The sequence below is a fragment of the Sardina pilchardus genome, chromosome 11, assembly GCF_963854185.1.
Source record: "Sardina pilchardus chromosome 11, fSarPil1.1, whole genome shotgun sequence".
Lineage (NCBI taxonomy): Eukaryota > Metazoa > Chordata > Actinopteri > Clupeiformes > Clupeidae > Sardina > Sardina pilchardus.
Window position 1 is genome coordinate 1,517,471 of NC_085004.1, and position 13,548 is coordinate 1,531,018.

The 13,548-nt window shown below is 39.4% G+C and overlaps 2 protein-coding genes across 2 annotated transcripts; both read left to right on the plus strand.

The window, feature by feature from the left end:
- Positions 1–362: 362 nt before the first annotated feature.
- On the plus strand, positions 363–7,227 carry si:ch211-210p4.6 (malignant fibrous histiocytoma-amplified sequence 1 homolog). The gene is made up of 8 exons (XM_062549176.1): positions 363–530; positions 1,776–1,928; positions 2,288–3,158; positions 3,316–3,613; positions 3,910–4,096; positions 5,586–5,768; positions 6,775–6,842; positions 6,931–7,227. The coding sequence occupies exons 2-7, from the start codon at positions 1,913–1,915 to the stop codon at positions 6,792–6,794; spliced, it is 1,575 nt and encodes a 524-aa protein (XP_062405160.1). The 5' UTR covers positions 363–530; positions 1,776–1,912; the 3' UTR covers positions 6,795–6,842; positions 6,931–7,227.
- A 910-nt stretch (positions 7,228–8,137) lies between these two features.
- ascl1b (achaete-scute family bHLH transcription factor 1b) lies at positions 8,138–9,607 on the plus strand. The gene is made up of 2 exons (XM_062549593.1): positions 8,138–9,022; positions 9,128–9,607. Exon 1 carries the CDS (start codon positions 8,408–8,410, stop codon positions 9,020–9,022), a length of 615 nt encoding a protein of 204 aa, XP_062405577.1. The 5' UTR covers positions 8,138–8,407; the 3' UTR covers positions 9,128–9,607.
- The last annotated feature ends 3,941 nt before the right edge of the window (positions 9,608–13,548 follow it).

Consider the following 13,548-nt stretch of genomic DNA (forward strand, 5'->3'; position numbering starts at 1 on the left):
CCAGAGGGGGGCGCCAAAGTCATGGGGAAAATTGTTGTGATGTAAGTGTGCATCTGCTGTGATTACCAGTTCTAGTGTTTTTAAAACATGCTCAATGAACAGGCTTAAGGCCAACATTATAGCCAGGAGACCTGTGAGTTGTCTGTTGGATCAAGCCCACCATTAACTAAATGTAATGGGGAAACTATGCAGGGTTTTTCCGTGAGTTTGCATCGGTGCAGACTTAACCTAAGGGAATTACCCACAGTTCAAAGTGTTGTGACGTTTACCGCGGAGATCATAGAAAAATCCGGAAATGAAGGTAAACAACAGCGCGCACGACACACGTGCATGGTGCAAATGTTAGCAACGTCTTTGTTAGTACACATCGCAAAGGTACATGTGATCTCGTGAAGTGCTGTCCCAATCCCAAATACCTATCTGAGCCTATGTGGCCTCACACACTCACTCACTTAGCACCTGAGATCAATTAAGTCTGTGAGTCTTTAGTTCTTAGTCTTTAGGGCTGACATTGGGATTGGGCCATTACAGTTTTTCACAATTGCTAGAACACCTTTTTCAGAACTCTTTACCTTTTTCTCAAAACTGTGAACACAAAACTCATTTCTCAAACTACATTCTCGAAACCCTTCAATCTTGTTGCAAAACTGAACAATCACCTCAAAACACTTTTAACTTTGCTCAAAATTAACTAATGGTCTCAAATCATTGAACACATCAGGCAAAATTACACTCCTGCAGAGCAGTGATAAGACAATACACCAAACAATGGAAGACACAGTTTTCAGGGCAGGGTTTATGGCTCCTGGAGGAATTGTATTCATTCTAATTTGAAAAATAAAATATCACAATGAAAATAAAGAATAAGGACTTATATCACTCTCTACTCGTATCCTCTAGCCTATATGAAGATATAAATCAATAGTTTTGTAAGTGAACAGAAAGACAGGCCAATACTGTACTGAATATGATTTGTACTGTGATGCCACAGACTCTGATAGTACTGTAAGTATGCAATACTGTAATATTGTATTGTGCCTAAATTTAGACTTACTTGGACATACTGATAACTCAGCTCTTTCACTCTCTCAGAGTTGAGCTCAAAGGGTAGTAAGTGTGTAACAGTGGATGTTCAGTGATTACTGTACTGTATGATAATGGACATTTACGCTATTTCTCTTCTGTAGTCTGAATCTTTGGATTATTGACGCCACAGAGAAACCACTGATGTTGGGTTGGACCATGAAGTCCTGCTTCTCTCATTGGCATTCCATGAACCAGAACATGGTCAATGATTGTTGCCCAAATATCATCATTTACAGTATTGCAACTCTTGGGACTCTCTGTCTTTCTCTTCATCCTCTTCCTCCTACCTTCACACTCCTCTTCCTTGTACCCCACTTCTACTGTAACACACACTTGTTGTCCCCTGCGTCTCTGTCAACTCTGAACTGACTTATATTGGTTGTCACATCATTAGACAGAAGTGTTATCAATTTTGAGTGGTAGTGTTCAAATGGAGACAACTGTGCACTAATTGTGTTCAACTTCTGCATTGTTTGGTTATCAATATAATTAAGAAGTGCATCAGAATGCACAATGTGTTCACAGTTTTGCAAAAAGGGTTAATGAGTTTGGTAAAATGGGTGAAAGTGGGTGAAAGTAGTCTATGGTTTTGCCAAAAAAGGGAATAATTCAATAAATGTGTTCAGGCATTTGAGAATTTGATTCAGAGAATGGGGTTTAGTGTTTGAGCAACTGTGAAAAACTGTAAGGGTTACTATCCCATTATCTGCTATACTGTATAGTACCACAGCCCCACCTCTAGACCAAAGCAGGAAGAAGTGAAACTAAATGAGCTCAATACGACTGATACAGGAAGTTACTCGCACCGGCTTGCAAGTTTGTCAAAATGCCACCCACAAATGGTAAGTATTGTCCGTACACTCAGCATATGTGCACACAGGCTCTTAATTTAGGCTTTACTGTAGATTTAAGTTTTAATGTCATACCGCAGCTGTGACTCTTAAAGCTGGTTCTATCTGAAGAGAGCTGTATCAGTGGACAAATGGTTAGCACACTAACCATACAACCGAGGGTACAACCGATCAGTCATGCTCTCTTATGGTAAAACAAACAAAAAAAGCTTTGTGTAAAGATACCCCTCCAAAATGTTATTGGTTTGGGGCATGTGATGTTTAAGTTAAACTGTCTGCCACATTTATAGTGTTATAATGTTTGAAGGATTAATGTTTGAAGGATTAATTATTAGAAGTGCATTGCTTAGGTCACAACCAGCAGGGGAAAAAAGACAGAGACTTTGCTGGGAGGAAACTGAAGTCACTTCCCAAGTCAATTTTTGATAACAGCGAGATCATCACAAAGGTTGACTTACAGCGCAACAGACTGAAACAGGTCAGTGGGATTTCTCAGCTTGTTAACCTTACAGAGCTGATTCTGTCCAGAAATGAATTGGCAGATTTTCCTGAGGAGATTGGAAAACTCCATCACTTAAAGACATTGTACATCAATCAAAACATCATCAAGTGTATACCTGAGAATGTTTTCCCAAGTCTACAACAACTTGAATTTCTCAAGTTAAGCACCAACCGCTTAACAGAGCTCCCGTCTGACATCAACCAGTGCCAAAGCCTCAATTACCTGAATGCATCAAACAACTACTTGAAGGATCTGCAAGCCCTGGTGGGTGTTCCAAAACTTCAGAATTTGTATGTGGAAAATAACAGGTTGACAGATCTCCCTGAGGAGTTATTTACGAATCTGATCATGTTCAAGGCCACTGGCAACCCACTTAGGAAGCCACCAGAGGACATCTGTATTGGTGGCTTAAAAGACATTCGCTCCTATTTCACAATGTTAAGGGCCAGCTCATCCCCAGTGACAGTCAAGACCATCAAAACAATGTTCCTTGGATCATCAATGGCAGGGAAGTCCACACTCTGCCGCAGTTTTCAGAGTTCCAGTCCAGTGGAAGTGGATGTAGCTGACAGGACTGTGGGCATTGAAATTGTCGAGGTAGAAAAAGGAGGTGTCCGTTTCCTCTGCTGGGATTTTGCTGGACAAGAAGAGTACTACATAACCCACCATGTCTTCATAACCCCCCAGGCATTTGTCATCCTCGCAATTGATTTGTCAAGGTATATAGCTTTTGATTTCAATTTTCATTAACCATATAAGATAAAGGCTTGCTCTTCAAATGAACAGATCTTGTAAACAAACAAACAAACAAACAAACAAACAAATAAATAAAAGCAAAATAGTACATAATCTTTGATATAATCTTGGATATTTCAGCTATGACCCCTCAAACCCCCAGTCGTTTGAGGAGCACGTCAGCTTTTGGATTAGCAATATCCAGCTGCGGGTCCCTGACTCTGTGGTTTTACCAGTGGGAACTCATGTTGACCGATGTCGGGATGAAATGGACGTTGACCGCAAGAAAGAGCATATCAACAGTGAGCTGCAGAGAATGCTAACTGATAGGACAGCAATTTTACAGGAACTGAAAAAGACGCTACAGGAATCAGACGACCCCTCGCTTTACTCAGACCAGATGAATGACCTTAGTAGGCTTACACACTACAAGCTAAAGGTAACATGTTTTCTTTCCTTCAGGCGCTTCATCATTCTTCATACTAGGGCTGAAAGAATTAATTGAGTTATCAATTAGTTGTCAACTATTAAATTGATCACCAATTATAGTAATTGGTGAAACAGGCTCACAGTTTCAATGTTCTACTTTGCTTTTTCCGCTATGACATTAAACTTAATGTCTTTGGTGTGACTATTTTCTGACATTTTATCTATTAAACAACTTGACAATTAATACAAAAAATCAACAGATTAATCAACTATCATTCTCAACAATTGTGCATGTTTGCTGTGTAGGTACTTGACCTTCTGCTTGTTGACTGCACCAAACCGGAAGATATTCTGAAGTTCCAAGATCACACTCTGAAGGAAGTCACAAATAAGGAAAACTTTCCAAGCATTGAGAGGACACTACCAGGGATCTATCAAGAAGTAGAGAAAAAGATTCAAGATCTCCTCAGTGAAGATGACATACCTCAGCATGGTTTGTTTCTTTCTGTCTGGTTTATAAAGATGATACAAATGGATACGCATGTCTCTTCTCTGATCAACGGAAAGGCATTTTTAAAAATGTGTAAAAATGTTTGCAAGAAGAGTGAGTCTCTCTGACCTGTTAGATATATATATCAGTCAAAAGGAACTGGATTCAGAAAACATCAAGTGCATTCTACGTTACTTCCACCGGATTGGGGAAATTGTTTGGTATGAGGAAATTAAGTCTCTAAAAGACGATGTGTTTCTGAAGCCATCTGTCTTGATTACACTATTTAAGGTAAGTGCAGAATTGTGAGGGAAACTCTAACTGCGTCTTTCAAAGAGAGACTCATAATTACAGTTTAATATGACAACTGATTTGGTCTGATCTGTTATATCATGAACATGTAGAGAACAACATCGGTCATGTATAGCAATAATGATCACTAGCATATTCTCATCTAGTCTCATCTAGTATTTTTTATACTGGATTTTGCCAACCAAATCATTTATTTGATCACAGGCCATCATAAGACATGACTTGGAAAAGCAAATTAAAGACATCACAATGAAACAGCTGCGTCGCATGAAGGTCCTGAACAAGCACAGGGAGACCTGGTTGAGTGATTATAAGGAGAAAGCCACCCTACACAATGTAGCCATATCAATCCTGGTGCAGAATGAGCTTGAATCTTTGGACCTTGATGATCCAGACCTTGTTAAAGAAATTGTAGGCAATGGCAATAGGCCAGGGAGCCTACTTTGCCTCCTTCAGCACTTTGAAGTGTGTCTACCAACTAAAATAACAAGCCCACTCAATCCCGAAGCCCCAGAATTCCACCCCAACAAAAAGTGGGAGGCCTCTAACCCCATCGTGTACGATCCTGACAGCGCCTGCATGTTCCCCAGCTATCTACAGAACAATGATAGAGTTTTTGAAAGGTGGGGGGAGGATAAGCTGAGTGACCTCAACATTCACATATACTTCATCCCAGAGATTCCTTATGGATTTTTCCACAGGTGAGGTCATCCAACAAATAGCCAAATACCCAACATATACTGTATATTACTGCTGCTGTAAATTCCCAGGGATTGTACATGCATGATGCATTCCCATACCAGTCCAGCTAAAGAACTGAGAGTGTGATCTAACAGTCTCATGTCTTCGCAGACTCGTCATCAAGACCTGTCCACTGTATCCCACTAACTGGGTGGGGAAAGACCAATGCTTTTTTACCTCTGGGAAAACTCAGACGCTAGTTAAAGTGAAAAATGAGGAGGGGGACCAATACATTAACATCCGCTGCAGAACAGAAGAACAGACAGACGAAAACGGTAGAATATGTCATTTCGTTCATCGTTGTCTGTAACAGATGATACGGCACAGAAATGAATGCCGAGCTCCACTCACTTAGTTACATTTCTACATAGGAGTGCATAATATTTCATTTATGTTACTCTGAATGTAAATTAAGTTAATTTAAAAATGGACTTTGCAGAAATAAAGAAGTCTTGGCAAATGGTCCGAGAGATCATGCGTAAGATGGATCAGCTGGCCCAGGAGTGGCCTGGCCTAGTCCAACATGTCCACAGTCCCTGTAAGGAGTTTGGCTGCTCTGGATACTTTCGGTGGGGAGATTGGAAAGACTGGGAAGAGTCCTCTGGATCGGCAAGAGTGACAGGTATGACCTCTAATACTGATCAAATCATAACAGATTGCTTCTTACAAAATACCAGTTTGCATTCAACATTTCACCATTATCTAGTTCTCCTCCTGTTTTCTTCGCTAATTCAGCTTTCAGGACTTCTATATTTTATTCTTTTAGAAACATTTATTGACAAGCTTTAGGTCACAGAATATTGGTCTCTGCCAACATGAAGAAATCTCACAAATGTAACTACTCATCTGAAAGCCAGTTTATAACAAATATTTTTACAAAATTGTATCAGAGGTATGCCTAGATGATAGATGCTGTGTTATGTAGGGATATGGTGTCATATGAAAGGAAACTTTCATATAAAGGAAACTTTCATATAGTTGAAAGGATTGTTGACTCACTTTGCCATTTAGCATAATTTATTGCTAAAATAATATTACTTTAATTATTATTATTTATTTATTTTATGTAAAGCACTTTGGTGCAATGCTGACTTGACTTGACTTGACTTCTACTACTGTTGACACTGGTGTTTTGCAGATACAGTACTATTCAACAAAGTTGCCAGTTAGGACCTGTGAGGTGTCTATTTCTCAAACTACAGCCTAATGTCTTTGGTCTCTAGCTCAGTTGTGCACTGGGGCCTTCTCATCTTTTTTTCTTTTCTAGTTAAACCCGGTTTATGATCTTCTGTGAGGGGAGTAGCGCGTAGTGTAGCATGAAATCTCTGGTTTCTTCCATTTCTCACGTGGAACAGCCTTTATTTCTCATTGGATCATAGGATGGATTGGAGCAAGGGTGGATTCTTTAGTAGATGTTGAATTAAACTCTGCCATCTCCTCATAGTCATTTACAACATTAGTGATGTCTGTACTGTATTTCTGATTGATTAGGTGTTAATATAGTAGCCAAAAACCTAGCTTTTCTTCAGAAAACAAGGAAATATTTATGTGACCCCAAACTTTTGTATATTTATTTGTAGAGGAAATCAACAGCATTGTCTGATGCCATTATCTGCTCTTTACAATAGCACAAAAGAGGAAAAAGTGATTTGTCGCAATGGGCATACACGACGGATCGAGCTGATTTATCCCAAAGGTACAGTATACCGTAGACTATTTTGACCAATTCTGGAAGTCAATAAAATTGTATATATTCCTATTTAATGTCATCCATGTAATTGTAGGACTGTTCAACTCTGATTCTACGGAATACCAGGCTGCTTGAGCATCATCAACATGATCTGTTTAGGTACAATCTGAAATGAATAATGACAACCACAATGAATATTAAGTCCATCTGTCACATGAACTGTGTCTAAAATCTATTATGTCTGTAATTTGTTGTGACCTTATAAAGTACACTATGTTTAATGTATCACTAAAAATTAGAGAAGACTGTAGAATGTCATCATTTGTCCGTTAAATTATTGAAGATTGTCTTAATGAAAAAACATGTTTTGTTGTGAATTATTTCTATGCTATACCACTGGGGGGTGCTATACACTCTTCTCTACTGTAAATCTAAAGTTGCTCTTGGATGGAGGAGGAGGTTTGGGTATCAGGTAAAGTCTTCTGTTTTAGCACTCAATTCCTCTGTAATAACACTCGAGATGTGTATTGAGTGTTATCAACAGAATGTAGGCTACATTTGTTTGGGTTGTGGACGCACCTTACTTATAAATCAGTTTTCTGTTTGATAGATAGATAGACAGATACTTCCATAACCCCAAAGAGAATTTCAAACTTTGGGAAAATTGGGAAAACTAGGTCAGGAACGACTCTTTCAGTTTCAAAAACATGTGGCATACTGGCCCGGACAAGGTTTTGTCCAGACAGAACAGTCTTGCTGGCAGGTGGCCAGGCTTCTTAGGAATCTTAGACCAGTCAAATGCTTATGCCAAAAGCTTTTCACTTTTCTTTTTATTATGATCAACTTAATGAGCATATAGTTTGTGACACTACATAACAATGTGATTTGCCCCTTGATGACCAGTGTCATAATACGCAAAGCTAGAAGACTGCGAACTGTGCGAAGTATTAGGCTAAATGGTGCCAGTAAGTGGGAGCGTTTGTGCGTAATTCTAACTGAAAATGGCCTTATGTAGCGCTATACAAATCCAAGTTTGTCGATATTTTATAAGAAAAAAGTATGGACTTCTAATTAGACGACTTTATCAACTACATATCTGACCTGTGTCCGTCAGTGTTCGGTATACCATTGTGTTCACCGCTGTAGGCTATTTGAAGCGGCCAATGGTTTTGGAAATGGGAACCTCGGAATGTAAATTAGCACAGCTCGTGCCCGCTGTGGTTGAAAGAGCCGAATTGTTTATTGAGATCCCAGAGCCACGCGCCTGGCTCGCGAAGCTGGTGTTCAGTTGAATCACACAGCGGGGCGGGATCTCCCCCCTTGGGGAACGTGCAACACCAAAAGGGGTGGGGTGTCAGGCGCGTGTAGAAAAAAGGGACTGCGCACGACAGCCCGTTTGAAATGTTATGTGGATCAGATACTTGCCAGTCTTGAAAACAAATTCCCGCAGACACACGACCCACGCGAAAGACACGAGAGCTGTCTCTTGCCATAGGTCTACCATTCATCTGACTTTGATTAGGAGTTGGTGAACCTGCCCTCTTCAGCTTTTTTCGTTCAACTGCTTTTTAATGCTCTTACCTGACATGGAGAGTACCACCATCGCCACCACGAAGCAAACAACCACCTACCGATTTACTTTGTCGGATAAAAGAGCATTTGCTCCCGTGACAAATACGGCGAAAGACTTCAGCTCAACTCTTCATGAGTCAAAAGAGTGCAAGTCCATAGTGCTGAAAAGACAGCGCTCAAGCAGCCCAGAGCTCCTGAGGTGCAAGCGGAGGCTCGCTTTTAACGGTTTTGGTTACACAATTCCTCAGCAGCAGCCAGTTGCGGTTGCCAGGCGCAATGAGCGTGAGAGAAACCGGGTAAAGCAAGTCAATATGGGCTTCCAGACTTTACGGCAGCATGTTCCCAACGGAGCAGCAAACAAGAAGATGAGCAAAGTGGAGACCTTGCGATCAGCAGTGGAATACATCCGTGCACTTCAGCACCTTTTGGATGAACACGATGCAGTTTCTGCAGCCTTCCAGTGTGGGTTGCAGTCGCCTCCGTTGTCCAATGCCTACTCAGCGGATCCGGAATCACCTCATTCAACGTACTCATCCGATGACGGGATTAATGATCATCTAAGTTCAGAGGAGCAGGAACTTCTTGATTTCACCACTTGGTTTGATAGATACTAGGTAAGTCTAAATATGATCCTTCATTATTTTGTATCCATAGGCTGAGTTATTCAGTTACTTCACCTATACTCTTTTCAGAAAATAACCAACTTTTCTTTCTTGCAGACGAAGACACCCAAAGATTCTGTCGAAGACCGACTGAGTTTAGCCACCTTGTTCAACTAGACTGAAGATGCAACAGTTTCATAAGGACACGAGCTACCAGATGAACAACCAAAAATAGTCCAACTGATTGGGACGCGCAAGTAGGCTACACACAGCGGAATGTTTTGCATCTTCTTCTCTTCCAAAGTGGAAACAGGAACTGAACATTACTAGGCCTGTCATATTTGTTCAGTCTGCGAGGTAAAGGTACTGACTGAAATTGAAATGGAAGTTGAAGTTTGTTAGAACTTCTGTTTTATTTCAGGCAGATACCAATAGCGTGTCACCGATAAACGTTCCTCTTTTGGATGACAGTTTACCTTTGAGCCTTAGTCCAATGTGGATGATAATATTTTTTAAGTGAGCATGTCATGTGATAGCCGTTTCTAACCCTCAGATGTCAAGGTCATCACCATCATTGTAAATATATTATTTTCATATTATGTGTATATGCAATGTTTATATAGAGAAATGTTATTTTACATACAATAAAGAATATTTTATTTATTACATTTCATGAAGTTATCTGTCATTCTGTTATCTCAAATGTCAACTATGTAGACCACATCATAACTAGTCAGTAGAGGATATAGACTGACCCAACAAAAAAGTATGTGTGATGGTGTTTCCATGGATTTTGTTTTTGTTTAATTTACCAATTAACTGGTCAGATGCAAATGCGAAGTGCCCAAATTTAAAAGCAAAACAAGGCCTACTAGGGTATAACTAGTACCAAAATACATGTTTTCATGTTCATGTTTCTACATGATTTCTGAAGAAAGTGAACAGAAAGTGAACAAGCAACGTTAAAAAAAAAAAAAGTCAGTATACTTTACTTGGACAGTCTGCCCAAAGAGACAACAGTTAATAGTTCATCTGTTGAAATTCAAGGTTTATATGTACAACAATTATTGATCATCACCCTAACCAAATTCACCTCCTAACCTTAACCTCAACCATAAATTGTACTTAACAGAGTGTCAACAGATAATTGGAGCAGTGGTCTGTGGGCGACTATCCAAGTAAAGTGACCAAAAAGTCAGGTAATAATGTAAGGAAACATAAAGCAATTAAAAGCATCCTATAGGATGTATACATTCTACCTAAACAAAATGCATACAGTTTACACTTAACAGTCACAACTCTTGTATTTGCAGTTGGTCCTTTCAGTGGTTTAGCTGCAGGACTGCTTGTGTATGAAAAAGATGTGCTTATGGCACATTATCAACATTTTGACAGACTATCTTGATATTGGACCAACATATTGTTATGAACTTCCAAAAAAGTTATACAACATGCAGTTCTTTTCATTGCAATCTATATGTAGTATTTAGTGGTGCTGATTGTTGAAAATATTATTCATAAAGCTATTGCATGAATGCAACAGTTGTGTCATGGCAGCAGGCTATAGGTAAACAGTGTCATATTGTTTGTAATGTCAGTGATGGAAATTCAATTGTTATTAGTGACTTGATATCACCCAATTAGATATAGCCCATTATCTAAGCATTGATGAAAAAGGATGATCTCCTGCAAGTTAAAAAAAAAAAAATGTCTATTCCCTACTTCCAAGGTGACACTTCACCTCCTCGTTCAGTGGGCTCTAGACTCTGAGGCCCCAGTGTGCTTGCTTTAGTTCGGTGGGGTACAATCATTTGCATGGGCTATTGTGCCTCAGAAATCTGTGTGCAACGCTGGGCCCTTGGCCATTTACTTCCATTGGGGCTGGCTGTGGCCGAACGTGAATGGTCTCTGCTCCAAAGTATTACAAAGGCGCTTTTGTGCCCTGGCCACACCATATTCATCATGTAATGCCTTTAAGACAAATCTGATTGGACGTCTCTGGCACTTTGATGTCGCTCCAAAGTGTGAGTGGCCCGGTGATGGCTAACTTCAGTCTTTATTGCCTATTCTTACTATTGAAATAGGGGGTGCCCATTCTCTGAAAGACTAAATTCATAATAAATTCTCCTGTTGTACAAAAACAAGCTAGATGATTGACACTGCTTTACAGCGGGTCACACAAAGCCCTGATTTGTGCAGAATAATAAATGAATAGGCTGAGTGTGGACTTCATTCAGACAAGTTTAATCTCCCTCCCTCTTCCCTATGGCTCCCGCTCCCTTTTCTTCCACCTTCTATACGGCTCCATCTTTATCTGGAATGGTTGTGATTTACAGGAGAATTCTTCTCTATTAGTATCACTAATTGGGATGTGTTAAACTGAGAGGTGCTGATGTTTTTTATGTGTGATACTCAGTTATACCAGTTCACAATACTGGCTCTTCGTTAATGAGACCAAAGATGGTAGTGAGACAGTGAAGGGTCTTATAACCGGCTATTCAGGGTTAAATAATTGGACATGGGTTGGATTATTTTTTTTCTCATATTATTTTATTACATTTGTTCAGATTTAAGTAAACAGGTTACATCACTGAAAGGAATATCTCAATATTTGTGGTACCTTTTAAAATCATTTTATTTCAAATATTTTTTGTGTAACAGTGACAAGGGGAACATAAACATACAAGCACCAAGAAAGACTGAAGTCCTAGTTTGCATGCACCACTTTTGCATTCTTTTTGTGTGAGGAAGTGCAGGACACAGTATATAATTCATTCAGGTCAGTAGATCTTCCTTGTTTTGTTGACAGAAATAGTTCTTGATTGATTTTGTGTATGATTGTGCATTAAATATTTCCTCCATGATGATGTTACACATGAAGTTTAAGACATTATAAGACTGCATGGCAAAATACCATGTATATCAAAACACCATGCATATCAAAAATGACTCTTTGGAAACTCGTGTGTAACCAGATTCCAACACTTGTGCTGTGACGTCTGCTTTTGCCATTCTATTTCATTAGCCTTTGACCTCTTAAGTTAATTATTTTGATAAAGGGAAAGGAGCCTGGTCTGAGTGACAAGTCAGTCAGAAATGCTCACACAATTGTTAACACAGCCATTCAAGTCTTATACAGAGAAATAAAGGAGAGCGACTGAAAGAGGAGGTTTGAAAGTAGCATTTTGTGAGTCTTGCTGTCTTGTTGATGTATAGTAGACTAGTACAATAGCTAGGTTTCTCCAGAATACTCATGTACTACTACGGGGATGATGTCAAAAGCTGTAGCCTTTAGGGCTTTGGTAAAGGTCCAGATACCTCCTTTGATATCCACGAAGGGCTGGTGTTTTGACCACAAACACTGAGAATGCTCTGTTATTTCATTATTGTCATTTCAACACCATTTTAGACTGTTTATTTTTCTCAGCTTGTGCTCCAGCCACCCAACTCTTCCATTCATGTACCTCTCTCTCTGGGAGAAGTGACTTGTCCCATGAATACCTATGCAGCAGATTTAGCTCATCTCATCTCCCCTTCACAGTGTAAATATAGGGTGAGAATTCAACATTCAAGTTGTTGTTGGCCACTGAAGTTAGCGGATTTAAGGATTTAAAGATGTCTAATCCAATGCGACTTCAAAGGATCCGGTAGTGTGGCGCTGCGACGGAAGGGATGTGATACTTTGAAGCAGTCAGTCTGTTCTCTCTTTGAAGGATGATGAACTTAAATAATTAGTTTAATAGGCAATTTATAGCGTACTGTATCAAAATATATTTGTCTGAAAAACGAACATGTATGTCCTATTATACATAGACTATCAACAATTATTTAAAGCAGGACAATGTTAGCCTGGTAAGCCACAATGTTCTTTTACTTTAAAATGAGGCTTCAGACTCAATGTCATGCCTGGTATTGAACTCTGTAACATTGCTGCATTCACAGTAAACGGTTGCCCTGTATGTACACAAATTGACTAAAAGGGGAATTCCTACATTGTGCTTTTTTTTTAATGCTTTGTCTTCATCTGTTTAATCTTACAGTGAAACCTTTGAAACACGTTCCAACATTTTATGTATGCTATCACTTGTTTACAGTCAACATGGCCTATCGTGGTCTGTGATAACTCTTACTCTCAGTGACATAAACAAATCTCTCCTGACTTGATTTATATTTAGGTATAATATCCTAAACTCCTATATAGCTTTTTATTCACGGAATATTGAAATTTCAATATATTCAATATAGTCAATATTCCGTGAATAAAAAGCTATTTGCTACAGTTATTTGTTCACTCAATTCTTCCACACATTTTTATCATTCAAATAGTTTGTCCTGAGCCGGAATCTAGAATAAAAAACCCTACTCTCCTCAGCTATTCCTACACACTATGTTTCCTTTCTCTCGGTGAATGTAAATGCTTCTTTCATTCTCACTCTATTCTCAGCCTGGTGTTTGTTGAGAGCCCGGAGTTCTTAGAGGGTGGTAGGAATGTATATGCCCCTGCTGGTGGGGACAGACAAGGCCAAGGGGGACTCTCC